Source organism: Rhea pennata, chromosome 1 (assembly GCF_028389875.1).
Source record: "Rhea pennata isolate bPtePen1 chromosome 1, bPtePen1.pri, whole genome shotgun sequence".
In the NCBI taxonomy this organism is placed as follows: Eukaryota; Metazoa; Chordata; class Aves; order Rheiformes; family Rheidae; genus Rhea; species Rhea pennata.
In genome coordinates, this window is record NC_084663.1 from 39,851,570 (window position 1) to 39,877,609 (window position 26,040).

Here is a 26,040-nt window from a genome sequence, read left to right on the forward strand (position 1 = left end):
TATGCCAAAGACAGTCAGAGAAGAATGAATATTTTCATTATGTGTGTTTTTGTGCATGCATGTTTGTGTGTGAGTACCTTTTAATTAAATGTTCCTGATTTGAACTTAATCTTTTGGCAGTGAGTTCCAAAGAAGAGCATGGGTTATTTGAGCAAATATATTTTTCTAATAGTTTTAAAATGTCCTGCCTTTCTTTTCCATTTAAATTTCTTTTTGTTCTAATATTATAAGAGAGTGGACAGAAGTAAGCATTTATCATCATCTTCTCTAACTAACGTCTTGCCTTGATTTTTCCTCCTACTGTTCTCTATTCTGATACCTTCTGTGATTTTCACTAGAGGTGGCAAACTTATTTGCCCTCTTCCCCCAAGTTTTACTCCTGCTGGCTTTGACTGCCTTCCCTTTCATACAGCATCTTCTTTTTTCCCTGTGTCACAGTAGCAGTTCCACATAGTTGCCAAAATCTTTTATTTCACAGTTTAAAAATATTTTATTTCACTCATCTGACAGATTTTTCTTGTATTTACTGGACTTCTTTATTCTCTACTCTCTTGTATTTATTTGCATAGAAAGAAAATTGAGTACAAAGCACATGTAAAATGTTACTTCTTTGGAATGAGAGTCCTAAAGGCCCCTAATGCTCAGTTATGTAAACATAAGGAGATCTCCCTCATACACAGAATCATTATCCAACTAATTTGTAATAGACTGAGAAAATATAGGGCTGCCTTTTTCCCCACAAATTGTTTAGATAAAATAGACACAGTCTTAGGTCTTTGTAGCTAGGATGGAATACCAATGCTTCAGAAGACTTTCATGATCACTATTTGTGTATTTTTAACATACATAGTAGAATAACTTTTTTTCCATATGTTCTGTATCTTTCCATGTGCTTTTGCATGCTAGGTAGTAATTAAATTATTTGAACAAAATAAGATATTCTGCATTAGTTAGTTGAAATACCATTGTCCTAATAACAGACTAAAACTCACAGAAGTAGTGGCTGGGGAAAGGAGTAAATCCATTTGTTAAACAAGTGAATACTGTGCTGCTGTGGTAAATTATTTATCTTTACAATGCCCACCATGTCTGTGTTTTAATAAGTTACTGGATTTATTATGAATTTTCAGTGCTTGATATGTCAAAAGGAAAAGAATTTAAAATACCATATTCCACTTCATCACATTCTGGTTTTGGCTGGAACCATTCAAAGCAAGATGAATTTTGTACTAGCCAGCAGAATAAAACGAAACCTTACTCCACTGAAGAAAAAGATCTACATTATTCATATCAACCTGTAAAAGCGTAAGTAGAAAAAAATGCTGATTCATGGATATGTTCATGGAAGAAAAAAGGACTATTTGTATTGTAAATTCCAGTGCCAGCCCTACAACACCATGACAGGTTACAGCAGCAGATAGCTGCTAGGGAACAAGTTAGCTCTCCTGCTCCATCTGTCAGTACCAGCACTAGGTGGGTTGCCAGTGAAACAGGCATAGGAAGGCAGAATAAAAACACTAGAAGAATTAACTTTTAAGCGCTGTTTTTAAAAACTCTATACTGAATGCTTCACAATAAGTCAGGTGACCCTGAGGAAAGCTCTTCACCTCACTTGGTCAATCATCTATAATTAGCCACAATAGAAATCAAGGTAGCTTTGCTCTAACAACCCCATCACCTCCACACCTGTCATTCACTCTTTCAATTTTGGGCACCGCCACTTCAATGATTTCCTGAGTGTGTGCCAAACATGGGCAGACGGCCTCTGTCACTGTTCAGGAAAATAACCCACCTAATGAGGCCACAGGCCAGCTACGCCTCTGACTCTACATGATCACCTTCCCTGCTCCAAGAACCACAGCCAAAGCTAAATTAAAAAATGCTAGCCGATTTGATACCAAACGCTTACTTCAGAGTTCACTGAAATGAAAAGGGGGTCTTTGAGTGACCACAGTGAAAAGCCCTGCATGAAAAAGCATATGCTGTTCTTTCCATCCTGGACAGAAATGAAGCATGTGATACACGACAGTATTTTCAGCCTGCTCTAGATGTCACTCTCCCCTCGCCCAAGTGTTCACTGCATGGCTCCCAGCACTGCAGCAGCAGAGGACCCAAGTACATGTTGCACAAATTACAGTAACATTCAGATCCTGCCAATTATAAAGAGAGGTCACAGGGCCTCCCAAACAGTGGTAGTTTGAGGATATATTCTTAGCAATGAAGTGTGACATTTGGTTCAGCTGTGGTTTGTAGGAAATCAGGCACTATGATTTTTGATATTCTTTAATATCAAACCCATGACAATATTTGATCTGCCAATCTTTTTTACCTCCACTGTTAGAAATGTGCCACTTTTCTGGACTCGTGAAGCTATCACAAGTCCAGAAATAAGCCACAGGAATAAACCTTATTTACAAGTGCATTAATCAAGGCACCAAGCACTGAAGAATGTGTCACATAGAAATCATTTTGGGCATTATATATGTTTGATAAGGAAAATGTTGCACAATCTGCTGGGAAAACTGATTGTTACCTAAATTGCTAAATAAGAGCCTTTTCAGAGAGATTCATTGCAAAAAATGTGCATGGAGTTAGCTCTAATATTCAGAAGCAAAATTCAGAGGCTGGACAAACTCCCAGAGTCATTTTGATGATCTACAGACAGTGTCAAATAACAATTCATCCACCTCTGCACCAGCCAATGCTATTTTTATTAAAAATGGAAAGGTTAGGAGGCTCAGATGCTGATGCGGTGCTCTGTAGATACACAATGCCGCTGTATTTTGCTTTTAGATATGCTCCCCAAAGCAGTATCTAGTGTGCTGAGCAGAGAGAGGTAGAGAGGCAGGTATCATGGGGCTTTTCTGTCCCATCCTCCAGACACAGTGTCACAAACATCTCATCTGGTGGCTAGGCACAGCAGTTGGATCACTCCCTAGTTTGGCCCATGGTTCTGTGATTTCTCTTCAAAGAGATACAGTCTTCTCAATCTGGATCATATTAGTCATTTTATTTTATGAGTATAGATCACGCTTAAGGAATCAAAATACGGGATTCAGATAGCTAGAAAATAACTCTCAGGAACAACTGTCTAGTCATCAGGTCAAAGAAATCAAAATGATAAATTTGTCAAGAAGTCTCTATATCCAACTAGCATTTCCAGAAGCTTCCTCCCCTGGGTTGAAAATGAAATCAGGGTAGCAAATGCTATTGAACAGGGTGTACCCAAACTATGGCTATGATCAGGAGGGGATTTACAGGCTTAATCCCACTCCATACCATCAGGAAAAGGGTAGTGGGCAATCTGTTTCTACCGCGTGCTGCTTGCAGCACACAGACATGTGCTATAAGGTCCACTGCTCCACTCTGTAAGGCTATCTAGGACAAAGTTGCTGTTGGGCAAGAAAAGTGGAAAGGGATTTCAAACTGTCCACATAGCTGGCCATCAGATGATGGTAAAATATGTAGCTGCATCAGTTATAATATTTTGCCTCCAGTGTTCCTGTGTTTCAAAATGTGTGTAAAGTTGTTCACAGTACATGGTACAGTAAATAAATAATAAGAAAAATATATAATAATAGCTGATTATTTTGGAGGAAGAAAAGATAGCTTATTCCCTAAAGTTCTCACCCTCATATCCCCGACCTTTGTATTACTGAGCTCAAAAGCACCATTTCTTAGAAATGAACTTGAAGGAATGAAGGGTAGCTGTGGTAAAGGATTACAACACCCCCTCCCCAGAATGGGATGTTACCACAAATGCTTTCCTTTTTAACAATCAGCTTTTCAGTGTTCTTTTACAGTCAAAACCAAAGTGCTTGGTTTCTTTAACTTCCTTTTCTTTAGTAATAAGCTGAAATGTCTGGCTTGTTTGATCAAACAACAGGCTTAGTTTCCTCTTTGTATTTTAGATCTCCATTTTGACGTCTGACTCAGAACATCTCTCAAAAGGATGAAAATTGGTTTAGAAGTATTAAAGGCCAGACTCCTATTTGCAGTGGTGAAAATTAAGATCCTAGATCAGTAATTTCTATTGTCTTTGTTTGAGAAATGCAAATATTTACTTCCTCGTCCTTACCTATAAATTTTCTCACCAAATTCCTTCATCCCAATCCCTCTTAACTATTATGCATGCTATGTTAAATGCAAGGTATTATAAACTGGCTATGTAATACCTGTATTTGTGTGCTGTATTTTTAGGAAGTTGTGGAGTGAGAATTATGAAAATGTACTTACTTGCCTCTTTCATTCCGTATTTTTGTAGTGGCACTGATATCGCTACATATTTTATGACAGATCTGCCTTTCAGCATCTTTTACTTGTGGAAGACTCAAACCCTGTCTGTTAGCTCTGTCTGTGCCTCATAAAACCATTGATAAAATCTCTGTCTTTGAAATCCCATTGTTGAAACTGAATCAGAGCTACTGCTAAACTCTGAAAGTCCTCAAAGAGAACGTTCCGCTTGGTCTCCTTCTCATTCTGATTTCCCCTTCATATTTGCATTGTGTCTGTTCTTTCACTTATCTTCTGTGCAGGGGTAGAAGAGTTCAGTTACACTGCTGCATGCTACGTTAGTTATTCAGAGCACTGATGCTTTATGAAAGCTGCCTGCAGCCATCAGGCAAGAAATTATATAGGTTTCTAACAGAGGAGAGACAGATGTCAGTGTGCATTCTCCTGTGGGAAGAAAAACTGTTTTTATGAAGGGAAGCTGGCCCAGTTCTTTAAAGGTAGAATGAGTGATTTCTGGCAATGTTTGGTGTCTAAGTAATTCTGAGAAGCTGAGTACAAGTATTAGTTTCTTTATTAATCATTCTTTCTCTTTTTTTGCAAAATCTGTAGACCTTGGACTGTTCCCCTACTATGATGGGAAGCTGCATTTAAGAAGGAAATTATCTAAAGGTGAAAATGGAAACACTGTAAAAAGTTGGCAAATGCATTAAGCTGGAGTAAATATTGCTCTTTTCTAAGTTTCCCAAGGGTTGAAATGTCTGATCTAGGTCAATTGAGGGATGACAGGCATGAAAACAAGACGTTTCTGAATTATGTATAGCTGTGAACTCATTGGTCCTCTCCATTTTGCTTTTTTTACTTCCACAAGGTGGACAGAACTATCCATCATCCCATCTCCATGCTTCTGGGAAGCCGTTTGGATAGGAGAGTTAAAAAAAGGCAGTGAAGAAGCCAGGCCAACAAGCATTAGGGTCTCCCTGGCACAGGGAGACTCCTTTACTGGAGAAATGTAATCAGCCCTTATGCCCTCTGCCTGGATTTCCAAGATAAAAAGAGGCAAAAATCAATGAAACTGAAAAACAAAATAATTGGGTAATTGCTGGAAACAGAAAGAAACAAATTATCAACAAGAATTCCACTTAATCTGAACTCAAACCCTTGCATCTTTGCTCATATGAAAAGGAGGAAATAAGATAAACACCAACCCACCAAAATATCACTTCTTGGATATTTGGAAGGTCAAATCTCCTGTTCATTGACAGAAAAGACACATCTCAAATCATATAGCATGAGTATAACACAGCAGAATAAATCCTGAACATGCTGGGATACCATCCTACCTTTCCTGGAGCCCCACAGGTTTCATTCTGAAAGGAGATGGACTGGCAGACAGGGGAGGTTTGAGCTCAGGAACACATTGGCCTTGAGGGTCCACTACAACATTTACAACTTTTGGAGTCTGTTCAGGCTGGACCATGCTGTTAATGGTCTTGTATTCAGACTGAGATGTCTGGAGGGGAAGGGGTGAGAGGTGGATCTCCTGCTTCTTTTCCTTCTCTTGTCTCAGTGACAACTGGATCTTCTCCTTTAATCTGTACAAAACCTACAGAAACAGAGAAGAAAGCTCATTCGTTTTAATCTCACTTTCCTTGTAAACAAGGTAAGGGAAGCATCACAAATGCTAGATGAGATTGCTATACATGGTTTTCATTTCTTGAAGGTAATCCACAAGTTGTGTTACACGGCGTTTCCCACAACAGGATAAATATTTCCATTACATAAACCACAGTGTGTTCATGTGGGTGGTAAGGATTTTAACAGTTCTCATTGTAAGCCAGGAATTATTTGTAATACCAGCAGTTGTATTATTAAAGAGATAAAAAACATAGAATGGAAAATAGTTGTTGCAAAAATCACTATGAAGAAAGAATTACTGATAAATAAAATAATTGTAGAAAAATTATCAGAATTTTAACATGACAAACAATGGCACAATATAAAATAGATGCTTATATCTGTTTCTAATGATAACTGCTTCTAGTTCTTTTATTGTATATGTTCTTAAAAACTATTAGTCATTTCTCATGAAGCTAATACTTGAACAGAATAACTTTACTAGGCCACTTCTGTAATGCTACGCTGCTCCTACTCTGAAATATCCCGAAAGTCTTTTCTAACAAAAAACTTGTAACATCCTTAAATAAGCATTCACTGTTCTGTAATAAGGCTGAACTGATGCATAGCCTGTGTAGCTATTTAAGGATCTGTGGCCATTCAAAAAAATCTGTTTTGCAGTTACCCAGACATTGATAACTAAAAACATAATTATATCAGGATTCTCAATCCAGCTATTATTATATGAACTTGGATGCCAGATTATCCGCAGCAAGTCCTCTTCCCCTGAACTCGACATCCAAACTGTTGTACACTGGCTTAGCAAGGACTGGGAGGCAGTCTGTGCACAGTTCTGTCACTCCAAAGGAGCCTGAGTTATGTCTATTTAACAGATCTCACCTCCCTGGATGAAATACAAAAAATATGATTTCTGAGTTGTAGTTTTGCCACTTTGAAAATGTGCCTTAAAACTGAAGAAACTTGGGAGATTTACTATCATGTCTCTGTAATAATCATAAGTATCCTAAATGCTGTTTGTGGAAGTGGGTGAAAGCCACTTCCACAGCTTTTTGCTGATGCCTTCATACCTTATACTGAGCTCTAGCTGTTGCTGGAAAGCATTCTAACTGCATCGAGGTTTGCAAAGCCATAGAAACAGATCCTAGAACAAACCTTTCTTCTGCTGTAAAGCAGAGGTTCTTTGATGGCTCTCACCCTCTTAGCTCTTCATAAAGATCTCTCACTCATAGCTCTCCAGTTTAGACTGGATGTGTCTGATGCGTTTGTTTTTTCAAGGATTAGTATTAGAGGTTTAGCTGGGAACTGACCTAATGCCATTAGCAATGCACCCATTAAACAAGACTTAGCTACGTAAACCATCTGTTCATTCAGAAGAATTCTGAATTAAATTGTATGGATAAGCTGTTCTTGGCTGTTACTTTACCGAAAAACAAACTGTGAAGCAAAGACATAGGTATCAGTAGAGATAAAACAGGGCCTTGAAATAGTTTAACCCTCTTCTGTCCCCAGTGACTGTTTTGGTTTCATTTGTTTCTGGTAACCCTCAGATACACAGCTCAGACATTCACAGTTATGATAATGTTTACCAGTCTTCCTGTGGCTGGTGTATTTGGACATAGCTTCTTCCTTTGGAGACCCGGAGAATTATGCTTTTGGGTTCCAAAAATTGAGACAAGTATTATTTCCTATCCTTTTTATTGCTCTATTATTAATACTCCAGAAAAGAGAGAGCCTGCAACTAGTGGAAACTAAAAAGAGTTAAAGAAACATATTTGATCTAAGAGCTAACAATCTTTCCTCAGAGAGACAGAAGCAGTCAATTTTTTAACGAATTAAAGAAAAACAAACAAATAGAAAATGGCCAAAAAGACAGTGGCCAACCCACGCTCCAAGCTTTATAAAGTAAACAACTTAGCTGTGGTCATATTTCAAGTCAGTTTAAACACATCCACCTGCCAGTATGGATGGAAGCAGATATAAACCCCCTAAATTAGGAAAGTTGACATTTTATAGATAACTCAGAAAATTCATTGTGCAGTTAGCCAAAACATGCAGAGCAACTGAACAATACAAAATACTGTTTTCAAGGACAAATAAGGTGAGGCCTCCTTTAATATTTAATATATGAGGCCTAGGGTTCAAAGTCACCATTAGCACAAAAAGTCTCCTCTTTGTTTTTGTTGATACATAAGAACGAGAAGGTGCTCAGAGGACTCTATTCACTCATTATATTTGCGCTCAGTATATATGACAACAGAAGGTTGATATGCTACAGGCAACCCTGGCCAGTACCTCCTTTCTGCCCATTCAAAATACAATGGAGAGCCCTTTTATTCATCTTCAGAGAAAAACAATGACTTCCCTAAGGTCTCTGGGAAGAAATCTTGGAAACAGTCACATGGAGCAGAGTTAGGAAGCTCATCTGCCTTGCAATGTTTAGGGCACCCAAAACTATATAGGAAAATCTCACAGAAACTAAGGGAAACAAAGACTGTTCACTCTAATACAAAGGGTTCTCTGTTAGCAGGTGCTTTTGACGTGTGTGTGCCTCTGTAGGAGCAGTGCTGTCGTGTGTATGTGCACACACGAGAAGAACACCAACTAGCAAAATTTCTCTCAAACCCGGGGGAAAGGATGAAAGAACAAAAGATATGACAGATGTTAGTCATGTTGTTCAATGCATTACTGGGAGGCATTTGGATACCCTGCTGCTGAATGCACTATCAAACATTCTGGAGAAACAGAATAAAAGAATTCAGACAATCTAGGACTATGTAGTTTTATATACAAAAAAAAAAAAAGCACTCTGATTATAACCCCTACTTTTTCTTATTTCAGTTCAATCAGCTTAAACACTCTTGCAGGATGATTAAGTTACGTATCTTTGATTTTGCTTTAAAACTTCAAATTGGTAAAAGCTGAAGTTGGGGACTGATACTAGTTGCACATATTCTATAATCAAAGTGCTTCCAGAAATCCTGCACCATTTTATGAACCCTAAAAACTTTTAAATTTATGAACAAATGATAGGTCATGTGAGAAACAGTAGGCTGAAATATTTTTTTGTTATTCAATATTCTTCTTGCTAAAGGAATTCCAAAATACATTCATGAAGCTGAAAAAAAAATCACACTTGTCATAATTTATAAAACACTGGAGCCGTTAATAAAAAACTGCAGCTTTCACAATTTGTGGACAAAAAAGCTCATGCTTTTTGTTTTAAATGAAAAAAAATCCTACTTTTTGAAAGTTATTTTTTTTTTAGTGGGAATAGGAAAAACATTTAGAAAACCTTCTCATCACAATCAGCTACAAATATTTTATAATTTGAAACAGATACTTTCAGACTACTCATGAGATACTTATGCATACAAGGATATATACAACAGGATATGTAAACCTATAAAAACAGGCTAAATTAATAAGAAATATTAATAGTAAATAATTTAATCCACTGTGAAGTATTGGGTTAGGTATTAAATTTGAAGATGGCTCAATTATTTCTCCATCTATATAACATAAAAAAGTACAGAGGCCTATTCTTCACATAGGAGCACTTAAAAATAATTAATCTTAATTAGCACCTTGCTTGGCATATGTTATGAATGATGTATGATGTTCCCAGTGGAAGTGAGTGCTTGGTCAGGACCGCTGATGAGGATAGCAATGGGTTGCCTGTTGACCTCTACTTACGATGAATCCCCCCTGGGAGGCAAGAGGCTCACACATCCTGACAGCAAAGACTAGATGAGTAAATATATCACAACCTCAGAGGTGCAATTTACAGGTCTGAACTTAGCTAATGTGCTGCTGTATCTCAAGTCATAGCAACGCCCTGCACCACAGAGTTTTTTATGCAATAGAGGTGAGATATTTGCTTTCTTAGTACTGTTAATTATTATTAAATTCCAGCCAAATGTCAAGAAGCCTAATGATCGTTAGTGTCGCGTTCTCTCAGTCTAAAAATTGTGCAGGGAAGTGTCATGATTTTTAAGACCCAAGTTAAAAGAAAAGGCTACATATTTACAGTTTCTGTAGTAATTTCATTAATGCTGACAATTCAGCTGCCTGACAGTAGCCACTGCTGATCATCATTATCATCACTAATTACTTTCTATTTCATACTGTAATAGACACTTCCTCATCATCTAGAAATGTAGGTTAATTTTTCTGCTATTGGAACCTTAAAAATACAAATACACACCTAGAGGCAAATAGATGGCTATCCTGTAACTTTAAAAAGAGGCTTCATTTTGGTGATGTTATATGGTCAATAAAGCCAGAGCTACTTCAGATCAGGTCAAATGCTTTACCCTGAAACTTGAGGATCTGACAGATTGTGATAGTTGAATTCTAAATATTGAATTCCTACTTTCCACAAATCTGCCATTCTGTCACATGTAAAGTGAGAATAAAAACAATGTGAAATGTTTCTTAGCCTTATAGATTGCACATACTCTATATATCAGCAAGTCCAAGCAAATTCTTAGACAGTGTCACTTTTACATGGTTGAAACTTAACAGTAGTACATGTAGAAAAGATGTACATTGGAATAGTGAGGGGACAGAAAATGGATGCCTGCAGAAAAGATTATGACATATGCAGCTAGAAGGGAGTTCAAGAGGTCTGCCAGTCTTTCCCTCTGTCCTAACCCTGAAATCAGCTACACCCAAAATATTCCTGGCAGATGCCTGTCTAAAGCCTTAAGTGATGAAAACTCAAGAGCTGCCCCAGGCAATGTACTTCAGCGCACAGTGACCTGATTTGACTGAGTCTCCCTTTCAGCAATTACCTTCTGGTCCTATCCCCAGTGGACAAAGTATTACCTTCCTCCTTACCACAGCTATTAAAAACTTTCCATATTTGAGAATATCATGCATGTCCTTGGACTTCTTCTCTCTATAATATATAAACCAAATTCTTTTGTGCCTTCTGTATCTCTGATCACTTTTCCATTTCTCCTCCCTGCTGTAACTGGCTCACACCATTTCAGAAGTGCGGTACCCAAAAAAAGAGACTACATAGCAAGACATAATACTGTAACCACATTATTACCAGAACCAAGTGAAATAGAGGTCATATCCTCATTTATACACCCCAGGGTAAGGACTGCTATGTTTGCAATAACATGATGTTACTGATTTACTTGACTGTGTTCTTTGCTGTACTGCTAGAGCCTTTCCTATGGAACTGTTGCTTTGCCACATATTTACCACATTATATTTATGCACCTGATTGGAGTTCTTGTCCCTACTGAGCAGCATTCTCTTTACTTCGCACCCTTCTCTACTATATTAAGGTAATGTAAAATTCTGATCCTATTCTCCACAAGGTTTAAAGCTCCCAGTATCATCCACATATTCCAAATAACTAACAAAAATATTGTGTAGTACAGATAGACACTGCTTTCTATACTTTCAGTTTAACAGACAATAATATCTTGTGTTTTGTTTCCCGGAAGCAAAAAGTTTGGGTAAAAGTTATAACTTACTTCTAGAGTTACTATGCTATCTTTGAATGAGAAAGCATAGAGAAATGGAGATGAGTAGGAGGTAGAAGTTATATAAAAGAACAATTTATGTGAGAAAATAAATGCTTTTAAAATCATAAGGAGACTTCATGAACTTAAACAAGATTTTGTTATAAATGTGGTTATTTATAAGAAATTTCAATTTAAATGTTCTTTTCTTAAATCCATCTAAGTTACAGAAAATTAAATATGTTTGAAAGCAAAATATCTTAGAAGAGCCCAAGATACTATGAGTTCATAAATGCTGAGAATTGTCGTAGAATTCAGAAAATCCATAAATTTATGCACCACAGAAGAAAGATACAATTAGGAAAAGAAAAACATCTGAGATAACATAAGGAAAATGCAAAAATTTGCCTAAAGTCAGTGGTGGTAGAGCCTTATTCATGCCCAATGTGTCCTTGTACAATTCACATTCAGAGTATTACATGTACAACTAATGCCCAGAAAGCTGCCTGCTGAAGTCACACAACGTGAATGTCAATGAAGTTTTTTAAAAGTATGATCATTCTGTGATGTATTTATCGGTCATTTCAGTTTAAAATTCATATTTTCAGTATATGAACACTGACTCTCTCTCTTTCTCTCTCTCTCTCTCTAAAAATACATAACCAATGTGCATTGACAACATTGTGGTATTGGTTTTATTATCGCATAAAACTGAAGTACAGTAGGCTGAAGTGATTTCAGGGGTCCTGGGACCTTAATAAAAGGTTGTGAAGTCATCAGTCAAGTCACTATAGAGTTATTTTGCAGAATTAAGTGTCCATTATTTATTTCTCAAGCTTTCTTCTAGTTACATTTTTCTATTAGACTCAAAATGCAAAAAGTTGTGTATTTCTATTACTCATCAAGCTTTGGATTCACAGAATTATGAGAACGACCAATTGTTACCTTGTAGCTGAGCTTTTGACAGCTTTGTGAAAACACTTTTCCTATAAAGAACGTATGACTCTAGCCTTCAGACCGAAAAAAGGCTAAGTAAAGAACAACAAAAAAGGTAAAAAGCAAACTTACCATTAAGCAAGTTACTAGAATGACAAAGATGCTGAGAAATATGACAACTGCATAAAATCCTTCTTTGCTCCAGATTTTGTCTGCTTCACGCTGGCCTTGCAAAACATTTTTCTTTATTAAGCAATAAAAAAGAAAGAAGGAAAGAAAAAAGTTACACAGTAGTGTGTGCAGATTAAATAGCCCTTGTCAGGCATTAATCATCTTCCTTAGCTTTATTACAGTTCACATTCCAAAGTATACAACATTTATTTTGAATGCTGCCATTCCCACACCTACCTTAGCTAATAAGCACGCTGACTGCACTGTATACGCATGACACCAGAATCCTAACACTACGAAAGATGATCTCAGATCTTCCTAGTGACTGCTGAAATGATCTTCCTACACAAGTAATGTACTGGTTTAAGGTAAGCAAACAAGACTCACATTCTTTCTTGGAAACTACCTGGCTCATCAGGTAATAAGGCATTGCACTTGCGTGGGCTGAGGAAACTGCTCACACTGTCTTTTTCTCTCTGCTGCTTATCTCCTGCCCCACCACCCACACGCTAGCCTCTGAACTGTTTACACTTTACACAGACGTGAGAACAGGTGACTTGCCAGTTGCCTTCATGAGCCAAGAAGCCCTGGCACTGTAACCTTTGGAATATGTACATGCATATATGTATAGAGATACAAAATTCTGATTTGCTGAAAGTGATCTCATTATCCATGTATCTGTAATTCTGAATACGCTTCATCTCACTATCTTTGGGTTCCTGCTGATACTACATTTCTAAAAGGCTGTGCACACTAAAATTTGCAGAACTCCTGGGGAATATGAAATAATAATAATTTTTAAAGCATATATTCTTGGCCTTATTGCAGTGAGAGGACTTGGTTGGGCTATTAAATTACAATATTTCATTACATTTCCTAATAGAAATATGTAGTGGAAATGGAGTAGATGTACCCTAACTGTCCTATATTATTTAGAATAAAATGTATATTCTCGCAAAAAAAGGGGAATCTTCTGTTGTGGATTTCCAAGACAGAAATTCAGTCTCAGTCTTTTTCTTCTTTCTTAATTATATATTTCCAGTACAGCTCTCAGACTGAGTAAAACAACTTTCTTAAATTCCGGTTTCTGCTGTAAACGTTCAAGGTCTCAGTGCTTCCCCTTCCTAGGGAATCCCCTAATGGTGTTAATTAAACTTTTAGTTTAACTACTGAGTTGTATTCCCTAGGAATTTATCTCAAGGCAACTAACATGAATTATGAATGTGCTCTTTTACCTTCTCAGGGGACGTTCCATATGGGTCCTAAGAGTCACCCACTTTCCACAGAGGAACGAGTCCCTCCTTTTAAAGGTAAGTAGCACACTGAATGTGTTACTACAGTGACCATCTACTACTTAACATGGATGGTTCATGCTCCGAAGTCTGCTTTGCCACTGTTTAGCTTGTTCTTTTGAGTAGTCAACATATCGAGAAAATTACTTGTGTCCATGAACACTCCAAATGAAGAAAGTACTGACAAAATTGAATTTGTATGGTAAGGGCTGCTGAGGAGGAGGAGAGCATGGCTTGGGAAACACAATAAAGGCTGACAAAAACCCGCTGTATGCTGTATCCCATATAATTGTTACGATCTTACTTTCAGCACAGATTTGCTCTGTGCTTGTATTAAAAAGGGTGATAAAATGCAGATTATATTCTTTGCAATTCACAGATCACACTGCCACAAAATTCAAATATATAGAAAAGAATTTGATAGTATGGTTAATTTATAGACATGCTTGCTAAAAAAATTACATATGTATAACTAAAAGTTGACTGCACTAAAGCTAAAAGCATCTATAAATAAGAGTATTCTTTGGAAGTCACAGAATGAGGGACCAGAATGGAAATAGTTTACCCCCTTCTGCTAAACCACAGAAACTAACCTTGCAAAATTAGTGTGAATATTTGAGTGAGTAATTGTGCACAATGTTTCACAATCTGGGCCTAAAATCACTGTAGGTATCCACAAGTTGACAAGGATTGTAAGTGACTGTCCTCTGTGTAGTGAACAACTTAAAAATCAGGTTTCAGTGATGGAAATCTTGCCAAATATTGCAGAAACAATGCAGACAAATTCTGCAACCAACGCAGAAATTGTTCCTAGACATATTCAAACAGTGCTGCCACTATAGTGCTCTGTAATTTTCTGTGCAATTTGCTACTTTGGCACAACAAGGTTATTCTGTTGTGTTCACAGCATAGGACGCGGATCCTAATATTGCCGGAGAGCCCAAAATTGCAGCTGCTGTGCACTCAGGAATCTTGCTGAATTCCCAGGAATCCCACAATGAGAGCGGCAGCTGCAGCCCTGGCCTGTTAGCTATAAGCTAACTGTTTGACCCTGGGCAGGTTACCTGATGGCTTTCTGGGTTTTCAGATCTCTCGGGAGGAAATCTGGATAAAAAGTAAGAACTGAAGGAGAATTGGCTGTGCTGACCTTCTGTGAGTGAGTACATTTTCTTTTTGGTAACTCTTTAGTGAAAGCTAGAAAGTAAATGAAGGCCTAATAGGATTTTTCGACACAATGGCAGAGAGACTTTTAATTAAATGCACTTCATTAATGTCACAAAACTTCATATTTTACATAGTTATATGCTTTATACACACAAATGAATCTAAAAATCATTAATCTCTATGATATACTTGCATTTAGGATATGCTTTACCCTGATTCGCCTTTCTAAAAATCAAGTTCAACAAATATTAATGAATACCGTAGAAAAAATGAAAAATGTATGCCTCTATTTTAACATGTCTGACACATCATTTTGAAACACTGAAATAGCACCTTTACCTAACCAACGAAATCTCTCCCCTTGATCTAACTGAACAGTATTCAGGATAGCAGAATTATTGCTTAAACTGCTCTCTAACGATAGAAGAGGCTGTGACCTACAGTAGCTGAGTCACTTCATTTCCGTGATAAGAAACTGCCATCTGACATGTCAGTGCTACTAATTCAGAACTTTGTTCCTAGGTCTGAGAGAACTGATAAGAGGGTTATCAGCTGCTAAGATCATTCAAACCGGTTAACGCCCTAGAAAAATAAGCAGGATGGCCCAAACACTAAGGAAACAGCAAAAGAGAGAGTGAGCTTCTGCTCATGATGATGGGCTTCGAGCCTCCAGCAAGGACTTGTGTTCTGTCTAAATTGATTGATGTTATTCTATATTTCTCTCAGTCTGATGGGAGCCTTCTCCTGCCTGAGAATCAACTAAGACATTCAGATAGTTTTTGAGGAGTGGGAATGTGCCACGGCCATCAGAGAGCGGAAGGATAAACTAAAGCTGAGCTGCAAAAAGCCTCAGCTGATGAAGGCAGGAAGGAATATGGCAGCAGGTGGGCTGGCTGGGGCGTTCCGGTAGCTCTGGCAATTTCAGGTCCCAGAACAAACTTGGCTACTGAGAGGAAGGCTCATCATTGCTGCACGTCATCCCCCAGTGTTTGACTCCATTCTCTAAGGAGTCTCCACAACCAGATGAGTCATTTAGGCAGAATTAGCCAGGTTAATTAAACAGTTTAAATTCAGTATCATTTAAGATGTGGAAGAATCAATGCAGTCTAAGTAACCACACACTATTGCCAACCTTATTTAAGACTGTCCACATAAGCATCTGCTTTGCTCAAAACTAAACTGGAACAAATATGTATGGAAAAATGATTTTTCATAAACTTAAAAAAAAAGACATTAAAGACACAGTCTGGGCCTTCTGGTCTTATTATGCAAACCTAGTGGATTATTTCTACACACAAGTAAAATGAGCAGTCAGCTCTTCATAATAAAAAGAGAGATCTTGACCTGAAGCAGTCACTGTAAAACCTGAGACTGAAAGATGCTGCCAAGATAACAGGAGCTGCCAGGAAAGGCAAGTCTTCACTGGAAGAAAGGTGACTTGTTAAATTGGGTTAGTAAACCCCAATTAGTTCTTAGGCTGCAATGATAATGAAAGCAAGGCAAGCTGTAGTTATGAGCACAGATAGAAGCTCACAGAGAGCTGGGAACCAAACTTGCTCGTACTGAGTTATCCAAGTTCATATTGGGTTATTTTGTCTTTTCTGCTACTTTAACTATGTTAGCTAAAGCAGGTTAAGAAAACTTGCCAAGTTAATTCATTTGCTCCCCTTAGTGAAAACATGCAGGAAAACTGGTGACCTCTCTGGTTCCTAGGACTGTGGGGAATAGCCACTTACCGTCTCCCATGACATAGCCTCCTCAAAGACTCTAACTATTTGATATTTAACTATTGCCAAAGTCACTTTGCAGTTTCACAACAATTCTTTCCATACCAGTATTCAGCCTTAGCGTGTCCGTGCAATAAAGTGTTGTGACTTTGTGTTTTAATGAAAGTCGAGAGGCCTGCAGGGGAGCCATGGGCCAGCCAGCTCACACGAGCAGTGAGCAGGTTCCTAACCGCTGTTGCTGTGCTCTGCTTTCACCCATGCAGGTAGAATGCTCCATCTGCCTTGTGTGATCACAGAAACACATCCTGGTTCTAAGCTATAGGTTTTGATCACTAATCCTTACACTGACATACGGCTTCTGTAGGCTTTAGGTGAATGATTAGTTCCTTTGATTCTTTCTCTGACAGAAGTTAATATCATGCACTTCAAAGCCACAGAGTAGAAGCTTTGCGTAACGAGGGTGTAACTGTACATTTCGGGATTGCATAATTTGGAATAAACTATCAAATGGAAAATTCTGCTTTGTATCATATCTCCCAGCTAGCACTTAGCTTACTTCACAAAAGGCAGTAACTCCTTATTTCAGTTATTCTAACTTCAGCTATTTTTGTTATCCAAAACTACTTCAAGTCCACTTCTATTCTACTAAGCTCTAAAATCCAGTGCTATTTTCTTTTTTCTCTGACTGCAGTTTTAAGGTATTGGGAAATCAGGTTACCCATATCATAGTAAAATGGATTGCCTTGGTCACTGAATTTAATCCCATGCACTAACAAGTAACAGTTCAGTAGTTTTTTGTTCTAAGACTGTCTGCTCCAGGCACTGCCGCACACATCATGGATTAGAATTCCAGTTCCGACACAAACTTTCGACCGTAATAAAAGAGCAGATGCTACAACAACAATAAACCGTTGGAAAGGAAAAGGCATATAGAAGGCATTGCCATTGCCCTGGATCCCTGAAATGGCAGAGACTCAGTTAAATTAAACATCCACATTACCATCCATGCACATCCCATTCTACAGCAGGCTGCAAAGAACTCCAGTGCTTCCTACAGCAAAGGCCTATAAGCAATCTGCTCTCCCAGCTACTGCATAATAAGAAACTAGGATATGAATTTTGAGACAGGAATTTTAACTAAAAATAGATCAGTGATTAATTCACCAGTAGATGCAAACTGGCAAATTATTACTGGAATGTATTTCCAGTCCCCTACACCAATTGAGAGTTTTGCTGTTTATGATACTGTGTGCTGTAACTTGAAGGAGAGAGCTTCAGTCTTCCACTCAGGTTTTCCTACATAACCTTGGTAAAGTTTCTTAGAATAGGAATAATCTCCCCCACTGTTAACCCTCTACTGTTGAGAATCTAGCTTAAGCTAAACTCTGTTAGAAAGAGTCAACCAACCAATCTCAGAAGAGGTATCAGAGAGATGGAATGAACTGCCCATTGACAGTGTCTCTCTCCTGTTTACTGTAGAGGGAGACGATAGACTTTTAATTCTTAGGCAGCTAATAAAGATACAGACAGCTAAAATATAAGATGAACTCTTAACACCTCTGTGTCAGCCACCCACAAAGACAAGGATAACACTTTCTGCACAGGTTGTAGCGTACATACAATACTGATTGTGAAGCATTTGGTCATTGTGGTAGAAGACTGCACACATCTATCAGCTCAGGAATTAATTAGAGTTAATAGCTCAGGAATGCACAAAATTGGTAAAATCACCTGTCAAAGCTATACCTTTCTATAGCTGTATATCTCTGTATTTCTATATCTCTTTTCAATGGTTTGCATCTTTACATTATTTGCCATTGCTTTGTTCAGCATGATTTGTTCTTTGGGCAAGCTGAGTGAAGAGTAAATAATTGGTAGCAAGTAAAGGTTATATGTTGCTGTTTTTAGCTGCTATTTTCTATGAAAGCTTACTCAGGCAAGCAGTTTATGAAGATCCAGAGGGAATACGTATTAGTGTGAAGCTGCATAATTTTTGCAGAATCAGGATTTTAGCAGTATAAACTGCTACCAACTGAAAAAAAGACTTTATATTAAAGTAATTTCTTGTTTCTCCACCAGTGTTACAGGAAGGTATAGTCTACAACTTTTATTCAAAGAGTTATCCTTTTTATAAATGATTCATTCTAGTTTTCTATGCTTTTTCAGACAGAAAATTCAAATACTTAGGCATTCCAGATTATTGAAATGTACCCAGAATAGACAAGATTTTCCGTTTAGCACTGTTTTTTCCCAGCTTCTTTTCACACCTAGACTATATTTCTCCATTCATCCATTATTCACATATGTTCTTGACCCATGTCTGCCTAAAGCTTGATTTGTAACTGAAGTATGAAGCACAAATAATTGCATCTATCACAACCATCAAACTGATATGCCTCAGTAAAAAAGGTAATTCTAACCTAAAGGAAGCTTAGCCCAGGTTGCTGATGAGAGATATAAAGACCTGATTTGACATTTGGATAGAATTGCTTGGCTTCATTTTGCATCAGAACTGCTAAAAACCTGAGAATCCTCTCATTTCCATAGGGGCAGGCTGCTGTAGGGCATGGAGAACTGTACTAAAGAGATCTTGTTTTTATATTGCGCTTCTCATGCTGAAGATATCTTACAGAATCTTAAACAAAGTTAGACTATTTAAAATGATCAAAGAACTTCCAGTCCATAGAGGTACAGGTGAAAAGAGAAGCCAGTACTAACTCTGCAATGGCTTGAGCATAGGTTTTCTTGTAAAAAATATGAACTCCTACCTGTTCCTACAGGTAATATAGCTTATCAAAATCACTCTTTCCTCCACTTTTTTCGACACATAAACATCTCCTCTTCATGGAAAACACTGACTCTTGATCACATTTGAAATTACTCTGCCTGAATACTTGCTTGCTTCTTGCTTCTCTTGAGAACAGAAAGAAGCATGGAAAAAACACACAAATTCAATTTTCTGAATTTATGTCAGACATAAGTTATCCAGGTAGCTAGGTAGCTATGCTCACTCTTGAAATCTGCATTCTATTTATCTCTTTACTGAAATTGTCTTACCTGTCAGCCCCCACAAAAAAGACCAAATATGTCCTTGGGCCCACATACTTGCAGGCAACTGATGCATGGTTAGGATCTAAATTGCTTTCAATGGTAGCTGAGCTGTGTGAGGAGGACCTGGATCTTAATGCTTAAAAAGCCTAATGAAGCATTATTAAAGTAATTTAACAGGGTTAGTACTATAATTGCCTTACAGCAGTAACACTACCTTCTTAGCTTAAACATTTCCCTCCGTGTTCTTGGGAACCTTAGCCTGAGAATTAAGACACCTGTAAGAACCACCTAATCTGTAACAAACTACATCTTAGAAAAGCGGTAACCTACCTCAGGGGAGACCTCTGTTATTCCAAACTGTGATAAGCTCTGATGCAAAATGTTGATGTTAAGTGAACGCAGCACTTCTTCAGATGGGAGTGCATCAGAAATACCTGGTTTTCTGTTTACTGGGGACACAAACAGTTCCACACAGTTCTTCTTCCCCTAGAAAAACAAAATACCACAGAATTAGAGGATGGGTTTGAAACTAGATAATCGGTGCTATATATAGATTGTAACCGTATTTCCAGAAACGAAAGCAAGGAATAAACAGAGAGGCTGCAACCTGCTATGGGAGGATAATATACCTACTCCCTGTTTTCTTAAATTCCAGATGACTGTGAAAAAAAGCAAATACCATAGGTGTACACATATGCTTTGTCTCACTCACTGTTGCCAAGGTCCCCTCTTCCAAGTCTAGTACCATTAACAAGATAGATTGTGGTAACATGGTGAGGGGGGCCCACGGGATGATCCAATGGGGATTTTAACAGACAGTTCTTCTGATCTGAGCTGAAGCACAGCCCTGTTTTAAACACTTGTCCTTAAACAGGAATGCTTAGTATAATGCTAATTAGAAAGCATTGCTTTCTAATCCTCTGTCAACACACTGCAGACACACACTACAACAAAGTGTAATATCCTTCTAGTCCACTGCAGAGTAACTCTGTAAGATGGCAAAATGAAATGAAAGCACTAGAAAAGTTTTGTTTATTTTTAGTGGATACGCTGTGATAAACTAGAGCAGCATTTCCTTCTAGCAGAGAGACCAGACTTCACGGCATAATGCTTCAGACAGTGTTGCTGTCCACATAGGGTGTGTGGATCTAGGTTAATTTGGGGCAACCTATCTGTGGCTATGATGTGCAGTCTTGACTCTGGGCACTGCTGCATACAAGGTAGGCACAGAGGTACTCACCTGCCCTGCTCCCTGCTGACTCCACAGACAAGAACCTTACTGGCCTGGTTATTTGGTATTTGTTCTTCAGGGCTGGGAGAAATTAGTTCAAATAGGGATAATCCTGATTTCCCATTGTGCCCTCCCCTTCAATGTGTGCATCATCCGTTTTACCAAAGGGAAAGACATTTTTTGCTATTCATAAAATACGCAGTTATAGCATTCAGATGTAGAGATGCATAGACAGGGACACTTTCAAACATTTACCCTAAATTTGCCCTCTCTGCTCTCACATGTCCCACTGGCCCGTTTGCTTGGTAGGATGGATAAGAATATTGTCTACCAGTGGGACTGGGCATTTCTCAGTAGGATTTCTCAAATCAGCAGAGTTATAAGACTAACTAATTAATTAAGTGCAATATGACATCCTTAGATCACAGATGAAAGGAGAAAGTGAAAAGTTATAGAGGCAGTAGGAAAACAAACAGTGTTTCTTCTACGTAATGACGTAATTTCCACAGTTCATAATAAGAAAGGTACTAATTCACATGGTATGTTAAAATACACCCCCAACTTGGCAAGACTTCTCACGTAATTGTGCTTTTCTCTGTCATTCAACCTTTCATTCTGGCTCATGCAGAGGACAAAGGAAATTCAGCATCACTTGTCATGAATGAGTGACATCCCCAGTGAACAAGAGAGGGGCTGCACTGCATTCCTATTGATCTTTTGTTTTATACATCTTGTGTGATCCTTTCTCACAGAGACATATTTGAAGGAGTTTTTTAATCCTTTTTGATGTATACAATCCTATCAAGCTATCAAGGTAGGAAATACTTTTATGCTGAACCTGTTTGTTTTCTTTACTAATACTCAACACATATATAGAATAAAATAAAATAACTCTTTCCTGTGCAAAATGAACTGAACGCTACCAACAAACACATGATATTAGGGTTTTTGGTTTCAAGGCAAAACTGTCATAAAAAGACAACAGTGTTCATACTGTATGCTTTACACACCACACAGAAAAGCATACTGTAAAAATTGTTTTTAAAAATTCTTCCCTGCTGGAAGCAAATTTGTCATCATCTTTAGCTAACATGATACCGTAGTCTACAAGATCACTTCTGAGTACAGGTTGTTACAACAGAATAGCAAAACATGAATATTAATATTGTGAGAAGACATTTAATTTAGTAATGGAAAGTCTGAGGATAAATTGCGAAGGTGCCTCAGAAAGGCAGTCACATATATTTTCTGAGCAAGATGTGAACAACTGATAAACAAAGCGTAAATAAATGTTTCTTAATGGCTGTGATGTAAAACTGCATAGAAATTAAAACAACCAAACCTATTCTAGGGATAGGCAAACTGCTTAAGAAAAAGGCATGGAAGAGGAGATTTATCTGACTTACATTTTTCTCTAGACTCTAACTAATAATGGTTTCCTTTCAAAAGAAATTTTATATCATTGTTAATGGAGATCTATTTTTCTTTTTGCAGAGGGGAAAGAGAGAAGTATTTTTCTGTCTTATTTTATTGCACTTTTCCATAATGTCTGGAAAATTAATTTAAGAGGATTCAAAATAACCAGGTCATTTTTGTTATACACAGCCCTCTGGTACTTACAATCAGCCTGTTGATGTGAATTTGCTGAGGTAACAGTCCCAATGCTGCAGCCACTCCTTGGCGAAATATCCTAAGCAATGTGATATTCAGCTTGTTTACATCCATTTGCAGAGTCTGAAAAACAAAACCAATCCAAATGAGCTCCTTGCACTGATACAGTTCTCAAGATGACTGACCTCTGTGACTCTCACTATTTTTTTCTAGAATGATAATCTGTGCAATCTACTTGAATTTGCAATAAAGAACAAGTCCAAAGGAAAATTTAAGCATCTTAAATACTGCTCGCTAGCAGTACTACCTTTCCTTAATGATATTCAAAATAGATTCCAGAAGCTTTTGGATAAATTTTTCAGAAAAGCTACAGTGCTCAAAATAGCACAATTATTACATTAGAAATAAAAGTCAAGCATTAAACACCAATTCACTTTTAAAGAATGAGGCATTGGATTTGCACAATGAAGATTTCCTTTTGAACATTTTCTTAGTGTTACTCTCTGTAGGTGATGAATGGGTCAAACACAGGGAAATTATATAATTTTTATTTTAATTGGGGTATCTGAGATGAAAAAAAAAAACATTCTAAATACATTTCATGTTCTCGATATTCCTAAAGCTTCCTTATTTCAGTCAGAGAAGGCTGTTAATTCTCACCATAGACCACCATGTCACTGAAGTATTTTCTTTTTCTGTATCTGAATCATAGTGACATTTGAATATTTCTTAGAGTACAAATTGTTCCTGTGAAGTTGATGGAATTTCACCCTGGAAAGAATTTAATTTCAAATCTGTTTCCGAGAAGACCCAGATATATCTGCACATGAAGCTTCGTGGACACTACTTCCACATAGCACCTCAGGTGCCCTTTCTTTGCTTCCATAACCCCTTTGTGGACAATATGTAGTGAAGAATGGAGGGAAGAGGAGTATATGTAATCTTCCTAGTCCCCCCTGGCAAGGAACTGACTTAGGGACTTAACTAAGTTCTGACTGAACCTATTGACTTGAGCTGAAAAAGGTTTTTTACTTCAGAGTTTAAGCTTTCTATTTAAAGACATAGTGTATGCCAGCTCGCTACTCTGTGGAGCCAAGCAAGGATCTTTCCTTCCTGAGCAGAGCTACATAAAGAGAACTAAATATCAGTGGGTCAGACATCATATTGGGAATATGGTTGTGGTCTAGAAAGAAATGTAATTAATTTTTTTCTCAAAGCAAAACAGCATTACACATTTTGACTTAGTCGTTCATTATTTATAAGTAGCAAATATTATGATGCAAAACCATGTAATATTTACTTTCATCTTCCACTGTCAATCTGATCTTTTCATCAATATTGAATGTTCTTCTTTTTTTCTTTTTTCCCCTTATTTTACACTAATAGAATTGTCAGGTCTTGATGCATCAACTAAGGTCTGTTCTTAGCATACATTTGAGCTTTAATTCATCTGAAAGTATTATAGAATTCTTCAAGTTAAATCACCCTTTCTACCCTTGAATTTTCAAAATGTAGACTCTTCCACTGCTTGCTTCTTCACCAACTCCTTTGAATTAGACAGACATCTTGAGTGAACAAAAAACTGCTCCAGTTTCATCACTGAAACAGAGAAATGTCTTGAGAGTGAAGACAGATACATCTGACAGACCTGCGTACCATTCCTTCTGCACCCAGGCTGGCTTGTTCATGCTCCTTCAGTGTACCTGCCTTGGTGTGCAGCTGTGAAGCTGCCACTGCACTGAAAGCTGACAGCACGGTCTGAGGATCATATGTAAAGGAGAAAGGTTGTTGGAGCTGAAACAGGAAGGCTAACATGAGGGTCCGTAGTTATCTATCAGGCTGACACAGAGAGTGAGAAATTACTTGCCCAAATCAGTGCCCTTGAATTATGGGGATATTGATAACTTGTTGTTACTCAAAAACAAACAAACAAAAAGAATAGGCATAAAATCAAAATACATTCACTAAAATACCCTTGAGTCAGGGATCAGATTACATTAATAGGCTGTTAAATAATAGGTTAAGAGCTCACTGATAAAGACCGAAGCAAAAAATTTAGACAGCTGGTTACACTTTGTTTCACTTGAGTGTTGATGAAGTGATGATACTTAGACACGAGTCTCTGAATATCCACCTTTAAATGTGGATAGATTTCATCTTATAGCTTAAATGGGTATAAGGAGGTAATGCCCACATAATAAATTCTTATAGATTTAGTATGCTAGAATTGTGGTTCATCATACTGAGGGACAATAAAATGTATTGAAATGCCATTATCTTCAAGAGAGTTAAATTTCATTCTTGGAGGTCTGAATTTGGTCCTATACGAACAGTTATAAAAGGCTAAATAGTCCATATCTCTGTGTAATAGCTACATCTATATTGTGCTTAATGGTTCTGAGGGAAGCCTGAAGACCACAGCACTCACTCTGTCAGTCTGGATTCAACTTGCATAGAAAACTCATCTGACCTTGCAGCAAGAGATGTCAGGACCCTTTTAGGAAGCATCCCAGCACATCTGATTTCCTGAGGTCAGCCACGTGGTGACTTTGCACAGAGGAGATCAGTACAAGTTGCCCAGAGTGCTGCAGCTTGCTCACACATGGGGTAGGTGCTCTTCGGACACTTTGGATACAAAGTACAGTGAGGCTGCTAGCTCCACACTCCAAAGCAAGCTCCACAGTTAGGAGCACAAGTCTTTAAGCCTAACCTCAGGGCCCCTCCTATGCAGCAATATAGGTTTTTTATGACTACTCCTCCAGAAAAGCAAGAAAAATCTGAGGAAGAAACAGGTTACAATTTTTTATAAGAATCTTGCCTTGACATCCATTGAAGGAATTTTCTTCTCAATTGCTAATGTTAGCGTGAAGCTTATTTCATTGGCAATTATAGTAAAAATGAAGTAAGAGTAAAATAGATCGCCTTTTTTCTACATCAGGAGAGTGTGGTTTGCTCCTGTCAGACAGACATCTAGTGAGCCATGATCTGCCACTTTAGGAATGAGATTTCTAATTTGATCAGTGAAAGATAATTTATAGAGACACCTGATCGATGGGACCCTTTGCAAGCCTGTCTCAGAGAGAGCAGCACATCACAAACATGCTGTGTACCCTCTATTACCCCCCTGTTTGCACTGGAATTGTGAAAACACAGAGTGGGAGTTGATCAGACTGAAGATGCATTGTTTAGCATCCTGTGGCCAACTCTGGATGCTTATGGAAAATAATAGGAACTGTGCAAGAATATATTCTTTTTCCAAGTTCTTTCCCACAATGTCCAGACTAATTTATGCCTCCACAGCCCAAAAAGGCAATGGGTCTCCTTGATCACATGAACATTATTATACAGTAGCTCATGCTGACATTACCAAGATCTAGGATGAAGGCAGCACTTCGGGCATTAGATTCTCAGCTCTGACTTGTGCTCTCCTGAAGGTAACTAGAGTTTTGTCAGTCCTTTGGGTATAGTATAAAGTAGTCTTTCTGAAAATTCCTAGCAACCATGATTTA

At 37.8% G+C, this 26,040-nt stretch overlaps 1 protein-coding gene across 1 annotated transcript in view; it reads right to left on the reverse strand.

Moving 5' to 3' along the window:
- PTPRR (protein tyrosine phosphatase receptor type R) overlaps nt 1-26,040 on the reverse strand; it is a 143,090-nt gene that overhangs the window by 53,679 nt on the left and 63,371 nt on the right. The window contains exons 2-5 of the mRNA XM_062567759.1: nt 22,541-22,654; nt 20,020-20,175; nt 12,417-12,527; nt 5,574-5,836 (exon numbers count right to left, since the gene is read on the reverse strand). Coding sequence (XP_062423743.1) covers nt 5,574-5,836; nt 12,417-12,527; nt 20,020-20,175; nt 22,541-22,654 — 644 coding nt within the window. The remainder of the gene's footprint in view (nt 1-5,573; nt 5,837-12,416; nt 12,528-20,019; nt 20,176-22,540; nt 22,655-26,040) is intronic.